Source organism: Saccoglossus kowalevskii, chromosome 14, assembly GCF_978046115.1.
Source record: "Saccoglossus kowalevskii chromosome 14, keSacKowa6.1, whole genome shotgun sequence".
Taxonomy (NCBI): Eukaryota; Metazoa; Hemichordata; class Enteropneusta; family Harrimaniidae; genus Saccoglossus; species Saccoglossus kowalevskii.
Genome location: NC_140654.1, coordinates 1989034 through 2011336, shown reverse-complemented (window position 1 = coordinate 2011336; position 22303 = coordinate 1989034). Strand labels below are relative to the sequence as shown.

Genomic DNA, 22303 nt, shown 5'->3' with positions numbered 1-22303 from the left:
GTTTATGAAATATTCTTCTTGTTCGTTCTTAACAAATATTGTTTTTTTTCATTGAAACTTTCATTAAATATAATATACATGAATGTATAAAATGACATGCCAACATTTTGGTGGAAAACAATCTGGCACTGAAAAGATTAAAGTGCGCATGTGCGACATTATGCTGATAAACATTAATTTTCCCATAATCCAATCTTTGTTTATATGAGACCCATAGCTCGCGCATGCGCGGCGCAATGACTACCGCTTTTTAAAGAATACTGGGTGAATGTACCTGCCTGTTTTTTTATGTTTCTCAATAATATGTTCCATTCAGCAGCTCGTCTTGTCCGAAAGCGAGGTTTATCTTCTCACATTTCACCACTTTTAGAATCGCTTCACTGGCTTCCAGTCAACGGACGTATTGAATATAAATACTTATCAATAAGTAACACTGGCCCACCATACCTGTCAGATCTTCTACATATATACCATCCCGCTAGACAATTGCTTTCGTCATCAGACGATCGTATATAAACGAAGCCACGCATCATTACTGAATCATACGGTGAACGTGCATTCCAATATGGCACGTCCAAACATTTGGAATTGCCTACCTTCTCAATCCGCCATTCACTCTCACATTCCTCATTTAAGAGGGCAGTATAACATATCATTGTAGCCAATTTTACTAGTTTTAATTTGTTCTTCTTTTCTATAGTATTGATTTTTATTGATAGTCTTTTTTTACCTTATGTAATGTACATAGTGTTCATTTAAGGAGAATATGCGCATAAGTCCTCTAAATAAAAATAATACCCAACGATTTAGCCAGTTTTGTTTACACTAGTGGAATCTCTGACTTCAGATACATTGTATTCTTATTAGAGTACTTGAAACATATAATTCTCTGAAAGTAATCTTTTTGTGAGCATGAACATAAACAGCGCCCCCATATATGATCATGCTATAATGGCGTTTTTTCTGGTTTTGACCTATCAAATTGAATATTAGTACATTATAAGTTTGTTGTGCCAGGCGACAGTTCCGGACACTGAATGTCACTCTTGTCGCTTCTGACTTTTTTTTCTATGTGCAAATTGCAAGTGCTGACACATAGTGCATTTTGCCACTGAAGTCATATTCATGTTCGGGACTACACCTCTCTATCAAATGGCAATTTCAATGCGCTATCCTGGCGTCAATCAGGCCCGGTCGAACACAAGCACCTGCGGACCTTAACCAAGGTTCCCCCAAGGTCGCATTCGTTAGTGAATGAATCTCGACCAGTGGAATTGGCCTTCCCATTGAGTTTGTGGCACACTTACCCAGGGTAGAGGTCCCTTTTGATGTGCAGCCTAAGATAGGATTTGAACTTGGGTCTACCGTTCATGAGTCTGATGCGACAACCATGCACTATGCTACGAGTGACCGGTTGTACATTGTATTTTTATTTGAGTCCCTATTCATGTGATTTGAAGTCAGTTATAAACGCTACTTTCATGAATGTATTCACCACGAAATGAACAGTTCATCTTAAAGCATTTAAATCTTTCCTCTGTACACGAGTATATGCTAAGTTGTTCTGCAATAAATGTTGTCTACGTATACATTTATACAAACTGTTGTATTTACTGTCAATATATTTCGTTAGGATAAGTTTTTATTATTTTAATATCCAGACATGCAGTATTTGTTAGTGAATGTGTGTGACATTAGGTTATAGCATATATTTCACTAAATTCAAAGGTACTTCATTAATACAAGATTGCTGTCTTTCAATTCGTTAAATTTATTTTTAATAGTCTTGTTACAGTATTCCTTTTTATGCAAAGAGATCAACTAGTTAAAAACAGAATGTATTATTAGTCGACATAGTAAAAACTATTTCGTCATTAACGAAAGCCGTATTATACATACTTAATACAGTACTTGCTTTATTAGTATCGCATACGCTTACATGAATTACAAAGAGGATTTTATGGTCAAAATAAGTCATATGTAAATGATTCAGTATATCACATTTGCACTATTAGTAAGCACATGTGCTTACATGAATTACAAAGATGATTTTATGAGCAAAGTAAGTCGTAATTTAATGATTCAGTTTACACAAAAAAAATTCTAATAAAGCAAATCAAATGCAATTGTATGTATATGAAGACGCGGTACTGCTGTGTCATGTTCACTGTTAGTTGAAATGGAACGCTAATAATGACCAAACTCACATATGCAATAAAAATAGTAGTACATTTAATACTCGGTGCAACAATGCTAGTAGCACTTTCACATCCAGTCGTAGTGTCTGCTATTGTCAGACATGGCTGAGCATGCCAATGCCTTTTTTTTTATTTATTGTTTAATAAACATGCAGAGCATAGTAAAACAAACCATTTTGTTCAGTTAGATGGAGTTATAACCAAAAAAAAATAATCTAAAAAATAAGCCTGTTATGATGTATATTTCAATATTTTGTATATTTGTTTTTATTATAGCCAGAATATTGTTTGAAATATTAATTATATAAGATAAGATCTTCTTTTCTAAAATCCAATCTATAAGCCATCATTCTATATCAACTACTCAGTTTGGGACAATATCCATTTCAGATCTTTGGCCGTATTTGTTTCATTGGATACTGTTAAGTAGTATTGGAACACACAAGAATATATTTTATCTCCGCCAGGCCGCTTCTGGTGATGGGATAATGCTTGGAAAATACTGATTGTCACTAAAATTAGCTTCGACCAATCATCCTACACCTAAATGTAATTGAAAACATCACAAAAACAAATCCAATCAAAATGAACATTTTAAACATCAGTCACAGGTATGGAATTTACGTTACCTTTGTTGTATCTGCCTTTAGTTGTCGCTGTCAGCGCGACATAGGGACTCCACCCAAGCAAGCATTTTGGTAACAAGCTATTTTAATTTTTGCCTATAATTTCGATGACGCGTTGAGTTGAATCGGTTCAGCTGAGCAGGATTATGTATAATTCGGAGAATCGGGAGAGAAATTTTGTCGGCAGTATTTTTTTTTTCTAAAATGTCAAGTTCAGGTGACTGTATTGCTGATAAAAATGTGACAAACATCCTCAATAACAATCCTCCAGGCAACTGGGGTTTTATCCCTATTTCAACAATCTTGAAGTTATTAGCGGCACCGTAATTTAGAAAGCATAATAAACATAATTCTCGTCACATTCTTAATTTCTTATACAGACAAGGCATAGATAATTACTCTATGTTTTTTTTCAAAGCGCCTTCCATTTAATTATTATTTAGATTTATTGACAACAAACATCACTGCCGATAATGTTCACCCAGGTCACGTTTTAGCAGAGCGCCCCCATCCCGTGGGAATAGCTGTAAGCTCCATCCCAACAAAAACAAAACAAACAAGACGTTCTCTGATTGATTATTGTGATAAGGTGTTCAGGTCAGCTACCAATAAGAGACATGGAAACAGCAATGACATTTAACATTTGCAACCAAAGAAATTCCGAAAATCCGGAAAAAAATGAAAAGCATGTTTTAATCTGATCAAACAATAATCATCACCCAAAATGCCCCAAAAGCCATGTGGTTGCATAGTTTGACCCAGTCTCTAATGAAAATTTGATGAATATTTTTCATTTTGAATTTCAATAAAGTTTGACCCAGACCTCTAATGAAACACGTGACCTCGTGGCGTACTGTTATGATAGCGACTTCGCACAGTACTATAGTGTCTAACAATCTTCATTAAACAATGGAATAAATTGTTAGTTTTTATAAATATCAGAATGTATATTTGCAATGTGTGACGTTAAAACACCGCGACATCGGTTACTTTAAGGCTGAATTCGACTCTTATCTGTAATGTGAACTCACTTGATGTGTACGAAGAGCAGAAATCCAGGAAATAATTTACAATTTTGTTCCAATAAATGAAGCATTCATGATAATAGCGTAACTAATATAAACAACGTCAAGTCAACAACTACACATAATGGACATTTCAAGAAAGCTGCGCCCGTGCAAATTGTGGGCTTTACTTGTAGGATTCCATTAGCTTAGTGTATCAGATTGACATTCAGACATAATTGTTTCCTCAATTGCATTTTCAGGGTGCACTTATCAACAAATGAATTAACACCACCGTTTAGTTTCGTCGACCACCTTTAAGATGTAAAATCATAACTTTTTAATTTTGTTGCGCAGTGTTCTCATAAAATGTAGTTTTCACATAGTATTCATACACATACAGAGAAATTAAAAATGAAAAGACACGGAAAGAATATTGATGTTGTACCAGCGACATAACCACGTGCCAGTGACATAACCACGTGCCAGCGACATAACCACGTGCCAATTACTTTGCTGACTATTAAATTATTTCTAATGCACATATATTGATCATTTTGTTAGTATTTTACAAAATTCCTAACCGTTTTTCTCATTAAACGCGGGCATACATATTTAAGACAAGTTATTTAATATCATCTGTATAGATGAGTCCTATTAGCTTTGTCTTCAATTAGTGCCAACTCAACCGTACATCCCACCCTACGTGACGTCACGCAGCCCTTCGCCTGTCCGTTCGGTTGCGTCGCCTTGAATTGTAAAAAGTTGACAAGATATTTATACATATTTGAATTGATATATTATTATATGTCCCGAATATTCTATATATGTTTTCTCAAAAATACCAATAACAAAGCATTATTACTATGTATTTGTTGCGTGTGTGTGTGTTTGTATTGCGTTATGTGCGCATGGCTGGTCGTGTATAAGCCATGCCGGTATTTAGCCCGCTAATTTCATGCTGATATGTGCACGTACGACACGTCTCCCCTGTCGCACACACGCGTTGTGCCGAAGGCCACTTAGCTTTTCTCTAAACACGTGCCAAGCGTAGTACAACCAGTGTCAAGGTTGCGGTTTTCAGCATGGTTGTCTCTAAAGCCCAATTTAAATGAACCACTCAGCGTGCCGCGTACCACCGCGTACTAGGTGAATTATACTAGAAACGTGTTTTCATTTCGTGTTTACTTTTTTCGTGCACCTAATTTATTTATATAACAACAAATAATAAATGCAAGTATTGTTAAATATATCTTATGTTTAAAAATAATTCAAAAAATGCGTTTTCTCTCGTGTCTTTCGATTTAATGCACGGTAAGTCAAAGTGTCGTTTCTAAACATTCACGGAGACAAATGATTCGTGAATTCACCTGATGGTACTACCCCTGGAAGACACAGAATACCAGAATAAAACAATGAGCAATAACTGGGACCATCGGAGTTCTATATTATTATTATAGTGAGATGTCCACTAGTAGATCAAGACTGGTGTGTGCCCACAAAGATAGACGTAGACGTTGTTGTTATGGGGGTCTGGTTCTAGTTTTATTCAATTGTGTACGATTCAGTACAACATTTTTGTTTATTTTAGTCGAAAAATTATTTTTGTTCCAATAGACAAAAAAAAATCAAGGAACATCTGAGACAACCAAACAACACAAAAATATGAATAACTAATATCACTAATAACATACTCAAGAAAAAATACTAGTGAAATAAAATATTATGCGGCAGCCATCTTGAATACAGTTTGAAACTAAATAAAGAGACATGTCAGTTTTGAGCCGTATTCAAGATGGCTGCCCCCATACAGTAAGTTTGAGTAAATTCTTCATATGTATTTGGTTATCACGTTTACGCCAGTTGACACTGTTACTCATCAAAAACATCATCAAAATAGAAAATATATACGATTTAGGCATAGACCTTAGAGATGTTTTTTTTAAGGTCTATGATTTAAGAGATCTAGCAATTTAATGAATGTGTTAACCAATGTGCATACTGGATTTGGGATTTCGAGATAGTATGATATCCAAGTCTTTGACTTCATCAATGGGAAAGCCAGTATTTCTTAATTCTTATTAGTAAAAGTAACTACATTACATTCATTCATGATTCCCTCTTTGCCACGTGACCAACGAGCGCGGATGCAGTCCGTCTTACATCTTACTAATGGTAGGATTGAATAATTCACAATTCAAGTACGTATTTAATTGAACAGCGAATAATATGCTATATTCACCGGGGTGAACTTGAACGCCAACTTCAGGGTGGAATATCCAAGACTCACACAAACCAACTTGAGCGCGAAACACAGACTAGTAAGAAAAGGCTTTTCATAATTTCTGTTTATTCATATTGATATAACTGAGTAGTCTTGTAAATGGTGAAACTGTACCGTACTTCAGTGATGCATGGGTTCGCCACAACCCCTCTATCTGTGGTTTCGCTTTTACTTCAGATGGTCCGTCGTTTTTGTTTCTGTCGAGCCGTACACAGAGATTTTCATGCATCTGAAATTAATCTTAACACGTAGTCAATCCCAAACAGTTTAAATGGTAGCACCTGCCAAATGATTTCATTCCGGATGCTCGGAGAAGAAAAAAACAAACAAAAAGAAGTAAACAATATGAAAAATAGTACTCGCATGCCCATAACGAATGTCACAAATAAAAGGATACTTATAACCAAACTTCGATGTTTTCTGACCAATAAATATGGTGATCTCGTGAGAACGTGCGAGATTTCGACTGTTTTCAAATTGGTCTATATTTAAAGGCTTGTTCGTATCCCCTGACTTTATCACGTGTCAGTGAAGAGACGATGGAATCACGTACCACATTTGAATTTACACACTTTTGCTAACTGACTTGAAAAAAGTATTGTATTATTAACTGTGTTATATACTATTTTAAATTTTATTTAATTTTCTCATTTCTATACCTTTATTGTATTTTATAATCGAAGTCCCATAGAGGATATGATAACAATAAAGATGATTATTATTATTTTTACGGCATCGTCATATACCTGAAAAGAGTCTATGGTTTCGGCAACAGCAGGACATGAGATCATGTTGTACATGACACTCCTCGGTATTTCGCGTCTTACGCCTAAGCACATATCTTTTCTGAACTACCATATTATTGTTTGTTCCGCGCCCCATCATTCACAACTACAATCGGGAAATCTAATTTACAATCAACATCCGTTTCTAGTACATACGCCACCTATAATAATAGAATCGGAATATACGACTTAGTCGTCCTTGCGTTGTTGTTATTCCTTTTCAGTGTTCTTTACTGTTATTCAATAAATACAAATAATAAAACAAACGACAAAAGAAACCTAACGGTCTTCTTTCGACCCCTTTTGTGTGCTTTGATTGACAATAAAGAATCGCATTATATGAATCGTTTGCTTAGATCACGTGCGTTTATTTGAAGGTCTTTGATTTGATTATAGGGGGCGATTCAATCACACGTTTTATGATAACTGGTATACTGGAAAGCAGGCTGCATACAAATGCTGCGAAACTTGTATTTGTAAAATTCAAATTTATTTTATGCTCGTGTTAATTTCTTCTTCAGGGGTTAATTGTAGAGTTTTGTAAACCCAGACTATCTTCTATAAATATGGTGATATCACAGATCCCATATCATGACGCTTTCTCGAAAAGAAACAACGTATCTCCAATTATAACAAGTCAGAACCATGTCTGATCGATCGATCTGTAGTCGATACGATACATACAATGACGGCATCTTTGAACTAAGATACAATTCAAAAGTTTGGTTCGAAAATGCCTCACAGTCAGTTTTATGTCGCCAGCGTGCTATGCATAGGTATATTTGAGCATGGCCTGTCGCATCACGGTGTACACGATGTACACAAAATATGACAGCCCACAGATGATCTCAGTTGAAAAACACTAAATACGTTTTGAATAAAGAGAAAATATCTGAATTTGACGAATATCATAAACGCGTCAGAAATTGGCTCCTCGTGTTTACTATTTATATTTATTTATTTAATATTTCAGTAAGACTATGTGTTAGACCGATCGACGGTTCCTGTGTGTTTGACATTGCCGAAAATAGCGGCACGCGGAGAGTTCAACTGTTGTGGGTCAGTGGGGGTAGCAAAATTAGCAACTCCAATTTCACACAAGTAAACGAACCTTTGTTCTCAACTCAATTCAGACTGAAGACGTGAAACCTCCAACGATCTTTGAATTTAGTATCGATCATTAAATCATAATCCAGCTCCATCAGGATCCACCAGGAAACAAACATAATAGTAACTAAAATATTAAATCATTTGTGTGTGTAGTAACTGACATAAATGGTAGTTAAATTAGTGGTAGTGGGAATTAGTGATATAAGTTTTTTTTTTTTTTTTTTTGAACTAGTTCCAATAATGCCTTTAGTCAGTGACAGTAACAAGTCGACACACTTTTGGCGTGTAACGTGTATGGTTACATAACAGTTCATCCACCCCGTGTTTACGTCAATAGCACACTTCCATATATTCCACTGAAACAAAAAATCGATGATTATATTTCTGATTGACCAACCTTCTTTCTGTCGTATTGTTGTATTGGGTGTTTTTCCCAAAGACAGGGTGCAGGTCGGCACATCAAGACTCGGCGTATTAGAAAAGAAAAATAGATAGAATTCCATTATAAATATTTAGACAAGGTCAAGGCCAGCGTAACCAGAACCAAATATATAAATTGGATAACATTGTACCAGTCAGCCCGTATGAGAGAATCCCACATTTGACCGTGCTCCAAATATCCTATTGCTATCATGATGGTGAATTAGTTTCTGAAGTGGGGTGTAGATATTTTTGTTTTAATTGATGCCACCTGTACTAATTCGGCGTGATACATATCATTCCATCTCGGTTTCAATCTACAAATTAAATCAGAAAAAAACAAAAAACACACAAAAAAAAACGTTTTCTGTAAATGTATTAGTAGTGGAATGAGCACGTGTGTATTCATTGTGCTTTGAACGATTATATTGTTCATGACACTTCTTTCCTGTATTCGAGATAAAAACATCAATTTTGTTTCCGCGTCTCGTAAATCGTCTTGATCCTCATACTCCTCACGTCCGTCGGCGCTCCCAAATAGTAGATACATATAGATGATAGATGATGGGTGATGATTTAAAGTACAGAACTGCACATGCGTACAACTTGTTTGTTTCATGTTGTATGCGAAACCACGCCCCACGTGACCTAACTGAGCTGGCTGTGAACTTACATTAATATCTAGAGGATTTTCGTAGTGCTATCACACGGGTAGACGGAATCGATCGTCCTAAAAAATACCTCAGAAAGGCCAAAAGACGTTATTATCCGAGGGGTACGCTTGTCGGAGCTTTGGAGCCGGGTTTCCGTGCCGATCTTCGTCAAAAGGTTGTAGGTCAAATACACGGAGACCGAATACACTGTTTATACCCGTGAATAGACGAGCAGTTGTACGTTGTTTTCATTCACGATTCGATTGATTTAATCTAAATCAGCGATTAGTGAGTGCGTTTTCCCGCAAAGTATTGGTGGTGTTTGACGACTGCTTGTGCCAGAGTTTTAAATCGTGTTGTTTGGGTGAAACAGCACACCAGACCGAAAGAGGAGCCGGGAACATTGGCCATAGATCGAACCTGTTCTGCTGCACGGAACAACAACAACAAACGCTGTATACCACTTCCCCCAATACATTGAAACTAAAATGTAGTAGTGGGTAGTTATTCTTGCTTCGCAGTTCATTCATAATCAACGTTGAACGTACATGTGAAAATCGCAGCGATTTTATGTGAAATAACAGTCCGAATACCGTTGTGTGGGGAATTTCATGCCCGCCATGTCATCTCCACAAATAGAGCGAGCGAAGACGGCACATAGGGAAGAAGAGCAGCATGACATACAACAGCAACATGATACGATGGTTACGGAGAAGGACATCAAATTGCAGGGATATCTGAAAAAATTGAAGGTAAATATATGGAAGTGGGACCAAGAAGTGCGCCTAAAAACGACACAAAACATGCGGCAAAACCAAGTTTTTTCAGTACAATAGTATTCACATACATGCAAGCAGGCGCATACCAGTTTAGAATGGGAAATGCCCCAGTTTGTTTTTATTTGGCGGCGCTTTCTTTTTACAGACACTACAAAAGCTATTTCTATGTTATTTGTTTTGTTTACGTACTAGTTGACACCTCAAGTTATGCTTATCACATCTCGACTCTTCTAAAATACGAATACACGAGTTAAAAAGAACGAAAACCACGGAGCGCGTTGGCGTGTTTACACTCACTCGTTCACACCCGACGCCTCATCGATCATGAAATGGTGAAATATTTTTTAGCGAATATTTTTACTTTATTTTTTATTTATTCAATTTTTGCAATCGATCGCGCATTAAACATCCCTGCGTAAATACCACAAGAGCAGTTCTCGAAATAAAATGAATCAATATTTTGGCTTGCGATGTTTTTAGTGTTTTGTTAGAAGCTGGGTACGGTTTCATGGAGAGCGCAGCGCATTGCATTTGCATGTCTCATTGAACTTGCTCCGTATTTGGTGATAAACACATCATTCTTCGGTACACAGAGCACTAAAGAAGGAGGGCTCTTTTGAGCCGACCATGCATGAACTCCATTGAAGAACAATTTTAGACAGGACCCGGGCCGGCAACACACAACGACGACATCTGCTAGAAAACACGCATTGTATGCGATAAATATGGAGAACCGTCCTAGTTTATCGGTTGTGAATACAAACACGTTAATTTATAATTAATTAGATTTTTGTTTAGTTATCATTGGGTGATCGAAGAAAATACCATATTGTCAATAGTACCACCATCTCTAAATATATTGATGTTAACACAAATATGTGCCATAACTAATTCATACTTTATACATTTGAAAATGTTAAGTCAAATGTAGAATATTTGTAATTTAATTTAAATATTAAACATGTAAAAAATAAAATTTTTGTTTATGTTACAACTAAATAACCTAATGAAGAAACCACTGTAAATTATTCGTGCAGCTCACTTAAAATGATTTCTAATGATGAAAAAAACAATAAGTACTATTTTGTACCTTAATGTGATACGTTTTTAGTATAGTCTGTCTTTATATATAAAGTACAGGAGTTGTGATTTATCTACAATATTATCTGTCCTACATACACTAGGTTTCATAAAGATAAAAATTTGTTTTGTATAAAATATTTATAAATATTTATAAAATTCAAATGATTAGAAACCACTAGACCAATCACCATGCGTTTTACAGCCAATTGAAGGATCATCTGTTGATTTGAATAAAGGGGGGTGTGAGGATCATTTGGAAAAAGTTTTAGAAACAATTATATATAATTATTCGTCAAACGCTCATAAATTGTGGTGTACAAGATATAAATGTCAGGTTTGTAATATTGCAGATGGGAACCAAAATATATTGGACATTTTTTTTTTTGGCTAAGTCTATTGCTATCTGTGTTTTTCATGTTATTATATTTCAACAAACTGAAAAAGAACTAATTAGGTCGATGCTTACAAAACATGTTTTTCTTTAAATGTGTGTTAAGACCACTTGAGAACTTTCACTTTTTTGAAAGTTCTTAATTTATGATAAGCATTGAAAATCAACTACCGTAAGTAACTTTTCTGGTGAGAAACAAAATGATAAAAAAGTCTTATCTTTTTCAACTCGTTTTTATATGATACCGTGAAGAATTAATTGTTCTTCAATTGTTGAATATTGTAGTTTGAATTTTAATGATGTAGTCATGTGTGCTTGTATATACAAACCATAAAAAATAACTGACTGAACTAAATTAACATTCTTGACATTAATCAGCAAAAGTTTTCTGACTTTATTGAGAGGTGTAGTACGACTCAGCTGATTGGCTCTCACACTGCTACATTTCAAATGCAGCAGCATGAGGGCCAATCACAAAGAGTTGTGCCCAGCAGTTCATTATTGACTTTGAGGTAAACATGCAAGACAATTTGTGTAATATGTTTCTGAAAAGATCTTTTTAGTGTTGTACAACCTGTTTATCATTCACTGTATTACGTGTTTGTGTGTCTGTGTAGTACTTGATTGCAACTCAAGTGTACAACACTTTCATTTTTCCTGTTCATGTGCATTTCTATTGAATTAATGAATGGGTTATGCCAGTCAAGGGAAACACAACCCTCAACATGTTATAATGCATGAAATCTACCAGGGGTTTCACAAATGCATTTAATAGCAGGCCATCATTCTGTAACTACAGGCCAAAAAATAAATAAAAAAGCTCTCGGTAGTGCGAAGCGTGCAGCGAGACCGATGTCGAGAAGAATGGGGAACCAGAAAGTAGATGGCCAATTTGGGCTTGTAGCCGGCCATATGGTGGCCAACTTATAATGAAACCCATGCTCTACTATGTGTTCATTTAAAACCATGATCTACTATGCGTTCATTTAAAACCATGATCTACTATGCGTTCATTTAAAACCATGATCTACTATGTGTTCATTTAAAACCATGATCTACTATGCATTCATTTAAAACCATAATCTACTATGCGTTCATTTAAAACCATGATCTACTATGTATTCATTTAAAACCATGATCTACTATGCGTTCATTTAAAACCATGATCTACTATGCGTTCATTTAAAACCATGACCTACTATGCGTTCATTTAAAACCATGATCTACTATGCGTTCCTTTAAAACCATGATCTACTATGAGTTCATTTAAAACCATGATCTACTATGCGTTCATTTAAAACCATGATCTACTATGCGTTCATTTAAAACCATGATCTATTATGCGTTCATTTAAAACCATGATCTACTATGCGTTCATTTAAAATCATGATCTACTATGCGTTCATTTAAAACCATGATCTACTATGCATTCATTTAAAACCATGATCTACTATGCGTTCATTTAAAACCATGATCTACTATGCGTTCATTTAAAACCATGATCTACTATGTGTTCATTTAAAACCATGACCTACTATGCGTTCATTTAAAACCATGATCTACTATGCGTTCATTTAAAACCATGATCTACTATGCGTTCATTTAAAAACCATGATCTACTATGCGTTCATTTAAAACCATGATCTACTATGCATTCATTTAAAACCATGATCTACTATGCATTCATTTAAAACCATGATCTACTATGCGTTCATTTAAAACCATGATCTACTATGCATTCATTTAAAACCATGATCTACTATGCGTTCATTTAAAACCATGATCTACTATGCATTCATTTAAAACCATAATCTACTATGCGTTCATTTAAAACCATGATCTACTATGTATTCATTTAATACCATGATCTACTATGCGTTCATTTAAAACCATGATCTACTATGCGTTCATTTAAAACCATGATCTACTATGCGTTCATTTAAAACCATGATCTACTATGTGTTCATTTAAAACCATGATCTACTATGTGTTCATTTAAAACCATGATCTACTATGAGTTCATTTAAAACCATGATCTACTATGTGTTCATTTCTAGATCAATTCCTGTGATTAATTAACCACGTTTGTTTAGTTTCTCAAACAAAATTTGCACAACTTACCGTTATAATATTATTACCTGCACAACTCAAACTAAAATTTAGAAGACAAAACAGATACCATTGCTTCAAGGTATAGAAATAATATAGTTATAAAAGTATATATTTTTGTAGGGAACCAAGGCAAAATCATGCTGGACATCTATGGGCAGTTGAAGCCCTGGCAATGGAATGTTTTTTACACAATGCCTAATAATATACTTAAAAAAGTAGTAATTCAGAATGCTGAAACATTCAATGCAACATACAAGTGCTCACTCGGGATTGGTACTACCGAGATTGACAACAATAATAATGTTTTATTTTGTCTTTGATCATTTTCGTAACTTCTTGTTGGATTAAAAACATATTCTTGTCAACAAGTTTTTCTCAATGGTTCGACGATTCCTTTTGAAGGAACTAACACAGTATGGTTTCACATTGTAATAACAACAACAACATTTGCTGAAAGAGAATGGATCAGTGCTATATAGGATGCTGGTAGATGTGCATTCTAGTTATCATTCCTTTTGCAAATCTTTAATGAGAAATTATCTTTTTATAGTTTTATGTTAATTCCCGTCACTCTTTGCTTGGTAACTATTGTAACCATGGTATCCTGTTCAAACTGTGCTTGTAGGTGTGAATAGGAAAAAGTTGTTTCCTCAGGAAACGACCTCTTTCACTCATCGCTAAGCTCACTGGTATTTTCCCCCCTATCAGACAGTTTCAGTTTCTCTGTACTGAAAATAGAATCTACAGAATATGTGGGGACAAGTGTCAAGGTTTTTAGTTTGAAAGACCAGACTCAGAGATCACGATATACAAAGGACATGTGCACAGAGTTATGTACATATGGTTCTCCATTATCAATTGCATATCTCACATATCAAGACCATATTGTTGTTTTCTTTGTGTTGCCATGGTGATTCATATGCTGCAAAGATACCATTTGTGAGAGGAATGACACATCTGTACCATATCGTCTTTGTTAGAACCACTAATGCAACCATTCTAAAAATATTGTGATTTTGATTTGTAATTGTAATTGTTGCCTGAATCTTGTTTGAGGTTGAAATTAACAAACACTAGAAAGCGCACAGAATATTAAAATCACTTAAACAAAAAAATGTGGTTATTTTTGTCACAATCTTCTGAAGGAAAGGGCAGACTATAAACTGTGAATTTGTGTTGAAAAAAAAGGAACTGATGGTGAATTATAATTTAGCAATAAACTTTGCAAGCTCATTGAAAAACTTAAAGAAATTAAAATAAAAGACCCTGGTAAACTTTTAGTATTTAAGCCTGTTTCTGCCAGAAACTCAAAATGTGTTTTTGGGGCCTAAAACAGGATTAGTTTTAATATGTTGTGTAAGTGTTCTATAAAAAATTTGTTTACTAAATTGTTAATTTCTTTTCTTGGAGTTTTCATAATTTCTCTCCCTATAATTCAGTGAATGCAGATTGTTTTCATGTTCTTGTTTCTAGCATTTGATTCTTTCACTAAAAAATCCTTGTCTTTGTAAATAAGTCATTTTGGAGACTCAATAATTACATTAATTTGAACTTAGGTGAGGTCTGTTAAGTCTTCAGAGATGCTACTTCATGTGATGTTTTTATTGCATCTGTTGGGAGTTGAAATTTAGTTTGAAATATATTTGCGACAGCTTAGGTAGTCCATTTCAATTGCACACTGAACCATATTTAATCTATTAGTAACACATTTATGAAAACTACAGAGGTGTTCCTATAGTCAAAATAAGTAATATAATTCAGTAAAATTAATTTAGTATACAACATTAATTTAGTATACAACAAATATGGTTTTTCTTTTATATATGCTTCAACTGGAAATATGCATATAATAGAGCGATATAATAATAATGATATTCTTGAGTATTTAATCTGACTAAGTTTATGTTCTTGACCTATTCTGTCTCATGGCAGATTGATTCAATATATGATTATTTCTGGCCCTCAGTAAAAGACATATTTCCATATTGTATCCTGGTATTCATATTTCATTCAAGATTAGGCTGTAGTCTAATGTATGCCAGTGAATACAATTAATCTCCAGGTGTAACTGTTATAAATCCCCCATCCCCACCCTCACCCTTCGGCTCAGCAATTATTAATGATAAATGTATTAAAAAATAAAATAGAAATGTAGAATCCTAATGAATTCAATTGGGAGATTACTTCTGTATTTGACAATTACAGTTGAAGTTGTCTATTATATTCTCAAATAGAGGCCAGTTTCAAGTGGTTTAAATAGCCATTTTGGAATGAAAACCATTGCAAATGATAGCAGGTATTGCTTCAATCTTTGCACAATGACTGTAGGTCTGCATTTCATCTTCTTTAAGTGTTATTTTTCTGGTTTAATTTGTCCAGTATTTCGGGACAAAAAAATTCGTCTTTCACAATCTAATTTAGTTTTTTTTTTATTTGGTTTCTCAAAACCAAATAACACATTTGATACAGACATGGAAGAAAAATAATTTAAAGGCAACAGAAGCTTGCAGAATAAATGTATTCTGTAGAAATATTTAAAATATGTTTGCAGGTAAAATTAAAAAGGTAAAAAAAAGGGTGAAGCAATGCTACAGAAAGAGCGAAGCAAATGTATTTTTAGTAAACATATGCTGTAATTTATTGAAAAATTTCTATACTGTTTCAAATAATTTTATTCAAAAAAATCCATCTAATTTAGGAATTATTTTGATGTCCGCCTATAGAAATAAGAATTTAAGTGGCGTGTACATTTTATTGTGTCAAAGTGTGTATTGTCATATGCAGGCAGCTTATTATTCAGCATGGAACACTGTGTGTAGAATGCCGTAGGAAAAACAAATAAAAATATGTTCATTCATAATAATTTCTGCTCGTACTATCAATGTGTTTTTTTTTTTTAGATTCAGTCGATCCTCATTTGCATATTCATAGAATCCAGTCACGTTTACTCTCATTTCAAGGCCTTACCCAACATGCAATGCTTTACCATTTGTGATATATATTTCAAGTAACATTTGTTTTCACCTAAAAATGTTCTTACCTGATATATTTATTGTTTATGTATTTTTTCTGTCCAGGATTGAAATATTTTGTTTTAACATTGGTAACATAAAACAAGAGCTTTTTGTCAAATTTCAACAGAAAACTATTCATCATTGCATAGACAATTGGCAGATTTTGGTTTTGTGACGCCTGTGTGTTTGTTCCCTGACCAATAGACTCGATCTTATCCTCTTCCAAACATTTTTTTACTTGCAAAAATCAAATTAAAGCATTTTAACAAAATCCATTCCAGTTCAAACATTTCAAACTTTCTTTTTATCTCCATCTTCTGGTTGGAATAGAAGGGAGACAACCGCCCCCAGTAAAAATAAAATCAATATATGAAAAGCAACTTGTGTAACACCCACCAACCCAATACCCACCCACTCCTCCTATGCTTTAAATGGTTGATCCCCATATGGAAAATTGGCAATTTGCCAAATGTGAAATGAAATGTACAAAAACTTGCCAATCATTTTTTTGCAGGAGTGTTTCTGAGGAGAGGGGCTTCTCACTTATATCAAATATAACCTTTCAAAAATTAAATATTTACATAACTGGGTATTTATTTTACATTTTATGTTTCTTCTTTATTTGTGAATCTAATGTTAAGCATTCCAAGTGGATCAAAAATGACATACTGCCATGATAATAAAATTCAACTGAATCAACATATATTATTGTAACTTGAAAATAATAGAACTTCCTATCATTTAATTTTAATTGTTTTGACCTAAAATGTCAAGTTAGTTTGAAAAAAAAATGATTGTATTACCATGTTTATCATTGTTTCTTGGTGCCTCACAGCGTAACTCATATCATGCCTCTTATGAAGCAATAATACAACAATTTTTTTGGATTGACCTCTGTGTATGCCTTTTTGTTTCAATGAATATTGTTCTAGTGGCATGTCTTTGACATGTTTTGACTGATTATGTTCAAATTTTATATTTTCATTATACATCATGTCATAGTTATACAGATGTATTGGTTTGATGATCTGATTCAAAATGGCCGAATGGTGGCCATTTTTGTGCTAAAAAATCATCAAAAATCAAGCATTTCTGGCATTCTGGCACTGGATCTCGGTCGTTCATGGATTACTTTCAAACTTGGTACATAGATTAGACATATGGGTACCTTGTGCACGTAATTTTGTTTTTCAGATTAGATTCAATATGGCTGACTGGTGGCAATTTTGTTCTAGTGCCATATCTCTGACATGCTTTGACTGATTATGTTCAAATTTCATATATTCATTATATATCATGCCATAGATATACAGATGTATTGGCTTGTGGATTTGATTCAAAATGGCTGAATGGTGGCCATTTTGTTTTTATTTAATCCTCTTCCGGAGCAATATCTCTCAGTATGGACAAGTACTCGTTTGATGATCAAATAGGAGATGACTGAATGTCAATCATTTTAATGTTAAAAAATCATCATAATCAAGCATTAGCTTCTGGATTCATATCATGTGTTTATGTTCAAACTATTTTACTATAAACAAAACTACATAATGTATATATCTTAAATTTGATAACTAACAGGGACTGTATCATGCATGGCTTGTTCACACGACATTATCTTCATTTAAAAAACATGCTTCTAATGGAGCAAATATGGTCTTGACAACTTTTGCAACAGGTGTTTTGTGGTTACTGGGTTAGATAGAGTTAGACATACATTCAAAAGTGATGACCATTTTGAGTTAGAAACAATATGTGAAGTATATAATGTCCAGAATATTGTCTTTTACTAAATGTTCAGTCTATTGAGCAATACAAAAAGAAATAGGTTGTCAGTTTAACATGTGATATGCAAACTGGACTTGTGTTTTGGGTTCTGTCTGTCCTTGTCTGTTTGTGCATTGATCTTAATTTCTCGAACATGCCTGGACTGATTTTGTTCAAAGTTGGTACAAAGACAAGTTACTACTGGTGCCACACAGGCATTGATTTTCCCATGCAGTCCATAAAGTATTCATTTAGGCAGCAACAGAGATTATATTTAGGTAACAGATGATGTAAATTTTGCCACCCATGGCTTAGAATGATTACAAACCAAGAATGAATGTCAGGAAACCGTCATCATTTAAAAACATGTCATCAACAATAAGATAATTGAAACATCAGAAAAACATACTGCTTAATACATGTAGGTTACTTTAGCATATTTTACTTCACTACATGAATCTGACAAAACTTTGTGATCTATCAAAAGGATCTTGCTGTGTCTATAAAAGAATTGATAGTTGATAGAAAAACACTGGAGTCATCAAAGGCTTGTTTATTCTTGTAAATATATTTTTACAAATTTATAAGCCATCAATTTTCAAACCAGTATTATTGAAATCTAAATGGGTCGTCTGGATTGGCTAGACAGATGCCAACTGCTGAAGTGCTCACACATCAATCATACATGAATTAAAAAAAAACTAATGCAATGGGTTACTGCCATTTGAGTTACAAATAAATTATAATGTACATGTCTTATCTGACTTTAGTGTATTTTACGTAGTTATCATTTTCATCCAAATGGAAGCACAGGCATAAGTTTGACAAAATTCAAAAACTTACTTCTCAGTAAATGATTTTTGAGATATAATGTAACTATTGTGACTGTATTTCAATTTTTTTCACATAGTATTTTTTTTGTATGAATGAAGAATTATCATTGTAAGCCATTTTCACTATATGAAAATATAACATGAAAACCTCATTTTTACTGCTACGATTGTGAAATTATTCCTACCCTTATTTTGTACATTTTTTGGTATTTTCCTAGAATTTTGGACTGTGTAGACATAAATTTCTGTTTGACTTTCCCTTACAAGACCTAATAGACATTATTTTGTGGCTAGAGCTGATTGTGGTGCTGTTTTGGTCGGACATAAAGTATTATTAACAAGCTCAAAGTCTTATTGGCCTCTTTAACTTTTTCACCACCTGTTTCCTCTTTTCATCACAAATTCACAAAATAGTCCCGTTTATAGTCTGCACTTTCCTTCAGAAGATTGGCACAAAAATAGCTAAATTGTTTGAGTAAAAACTGAAAATTGACTCAAATTTCGTCTGTTGGTTCAAAAATTAGAATTCATTTCCAGAAATATTAAGAAATATAAGAAAAAAGAGCAGAAAAATTTGGGTGAGAAAGTCTGGTGATGAAAAGGTTGGTGCAACGTTTTATACATGCATTTTTGTCATCATCAAATGCAATATGGCTGACTGGCAGTCATACAAATAAATGCAGTTCCACAGAGCCATATCTCATACATGCCATGGTTAATATTTGTTCAATTGGAAATAAACATTATATGTCTAAATGTTGTCAATCATTTTATCCTGGCATTTGATTGTGTGTTGAATATTGTTTTGAAGCATGCAGAAAAGCTTGTTGCCACCTACAGTGATGCAGAAGAAGGCAGAATACTCAAATACATCTCACAATTTCCCCCATATTCCTATCATTAAATATGCCACATTATTTCAGCTAAGTGTTAACTTTAAGGTAAACCAAGTAAATTAATTGGAAAATGCATTGAATTACATTATCAGTCAACATACAACAACCAAAATCAATAAACATCAATAACAAATAAAACAATAAGTAAGCAAAAAAATATAAAATATTAGTATTAATAAAGAAAAAAATTTAGATATTGTTAGACATTATAATTTGATGAACAAATTTTCCGAGACTGTTAACAATGAAACTATCATTTGAGGAAAATAATTTTTTTATGTAAGTTATCCTTAGATAGTTCTTGAATTTTTTCATCATAAACTGAAACCATATTTAAAAAATTCTATATGACTATTCTTAATTTCAACATTTTCACAGTCCATGAATGCATGAGTTTCACTGCCAACAGCCCCTAGATCACATATTGTACAAATTCTTTCTTCTGGAAGTATTCCTTGATATCTCAACTTTTCAGTTGGAAGTGAATGAGCTGAAATGTTAAACCTAGTAAAGCTGGTTTGATGTTTCATATTTTTCATAAGATCCAGGTATGGCTCAAATTTGAATGCTAATTTTATTTTGTTGTATGTTCGTGATTTGTATGAGGGCACAATAGTACAACTAAAGGGGGGTATATCTGTACTTTTCTGTCAGGCAGAGATGTGAATCAGTTATTTCTCTATGTTTAGTCAGCCATCCATAATATTCACACCAGCTGACTGTGTTATTGCTTGCCTGGAAAGTACAGTACATGTTAAAGTATGAAGAAATTAGAATACAAACTAGAATAGCCTAGAATAGCACACACTTTTTGTGCAGTCTGGGGCATTACACCAAGGATCAGTGAGTGCAGTCACACAAGTGACTAACATTTGATTGGTTGATTCAAACTGCTGCCAATGTAAGCTTGTCAATCATCTACAGAAATTGTGTGATTTGCATATACTGCATTTAAACTGACCAATGAAGGTGAAGACGACCATTAGTCTGTGACATTTGAATATATTTGCATGGCTAATAAATTAACTGACCAATGAAGGTCTGCGCTTAATGACGAGAACCTGCTGTGATGTGACGTTTTTAGTTAACTGTATTACAACAAATTAGTGCTGATTGTCTGGCCACTTGACAGTGCAGTGAAATCGAATCAAATTACTGCACAATTGGTTTGATGGAATTTAATATGATCGCAATATTTTGATTTTGTCAAGAAATAGATGGTCAGTTAAACATATGATAGGTAAATTTATGTTTTGGGTTCTGTCTGTCTTTGTGTCTGTTTGTGCATTCATCGTAATCTCTAGAACATACCTGGACTGATTTCGTTCAAAGTTGGTACAAAGACAAGTTACTACTGGTGCCACACAGGCATTGATTTTCCCATGCAGTCCATAAAGTATACATCAAATCTATGTAGGCTTGTGTGTACAGTAAGTTTCTCAAAGCAAATCTCGTATGTGCAATCCTGCTACTTTTTCTACCAAATACATATACCGCCTGCTTATGGTGACTGCAAGAGGTGAAACCAACACCAATCTTGAATACATTTCTCTTGCTGTAATTCAAAATCTCTAAATCAAGCAGTTGTTTGTCTGTGTTCTGGGCTTCACTGAATCACTTGGCTAGCCAAGGCAAAGACTCCATGCTAAGTTTGGTAGTTTGTTTATCATTGGGTTGACCTTTGACCAAATGGCGGCCATTTTTGTCCCAAAAATACTAAAAATCAACATTTGAACGGTTTCTCAGTTATATCTTGGTTTATTTCATTCAAACTTGGTATTAACATCACACATAGAGGGTTACTGATGTATTCGTTTTGTTTAGTGATTTGATTTAAAATTCAATGTTTTCTGCCTATTTCGGGGATATTTTATAGAATTGCTTAAATTTAGTCCAAAGACAAGACAAAATGGATTGAATGTTTCTTTGATTATTTTTAGAGTTAAATGAAATTACTCGACTAGTGGCCATTTTTGTCACAAAATGTCATTCATTCAAATTTGGTACATTGTATAAACATGATAGCTTACTGAGGCACTTCAGCTTGGTTTGTGATTTGATTTAAAAGGGATAACTGGTTACAAATTTTGTCCTCCAAATAAAAGGCAAAAATAAACATTTCAACATGTCATAATCAGTTTTTCAGGTTTTTCTCGACTGACTTCAATTGAATTTGGCATTGACACACACATGGTGAGTGTTTTGTGATTTGATTAAAAATGGCTGACTGGTGGCAATGTTGGTGTTATTTTCCTGTGTCCTTAACCATTTCTCAGACATGCTTTGGGAGTAGTTACAAAGACATTGACACGATGATTTGTTTTTTGTTTCTATGAACTTTGATAGAC

The 22303-nt window shown here is 34.0% G+C and overlaps 1 protein-coding gene across 3 annotated transcripts in view; it reads left to right on the top strand.

Moving 5' to 3' along the window:
* Positions 1 to 9063: 9063 nt before the first annotated feature.
* The window catches only part of LOC102809894 (insulin receptor substrate 1-B-like), a 67812-nt gene continuing 54572 nt past the window's right edge, over positions 9064 to 22303 (top strand). For all 3 annotated transcript variants that reach the window (XM_085507775.1, XM_085507774.1, XM_085507773.1), the window contains exon 1: positions 9064 to 9832. In XM_085507775.1, coding sequence (XP_085363901.1) covers positions 9692 to 9832 — 141 coding nt within the window. In that variant the 5' untranslated portion in view covers positions 9064 to 9691. The remainder of the gene's footprint in view (positions 9833 to 22303) is intronic.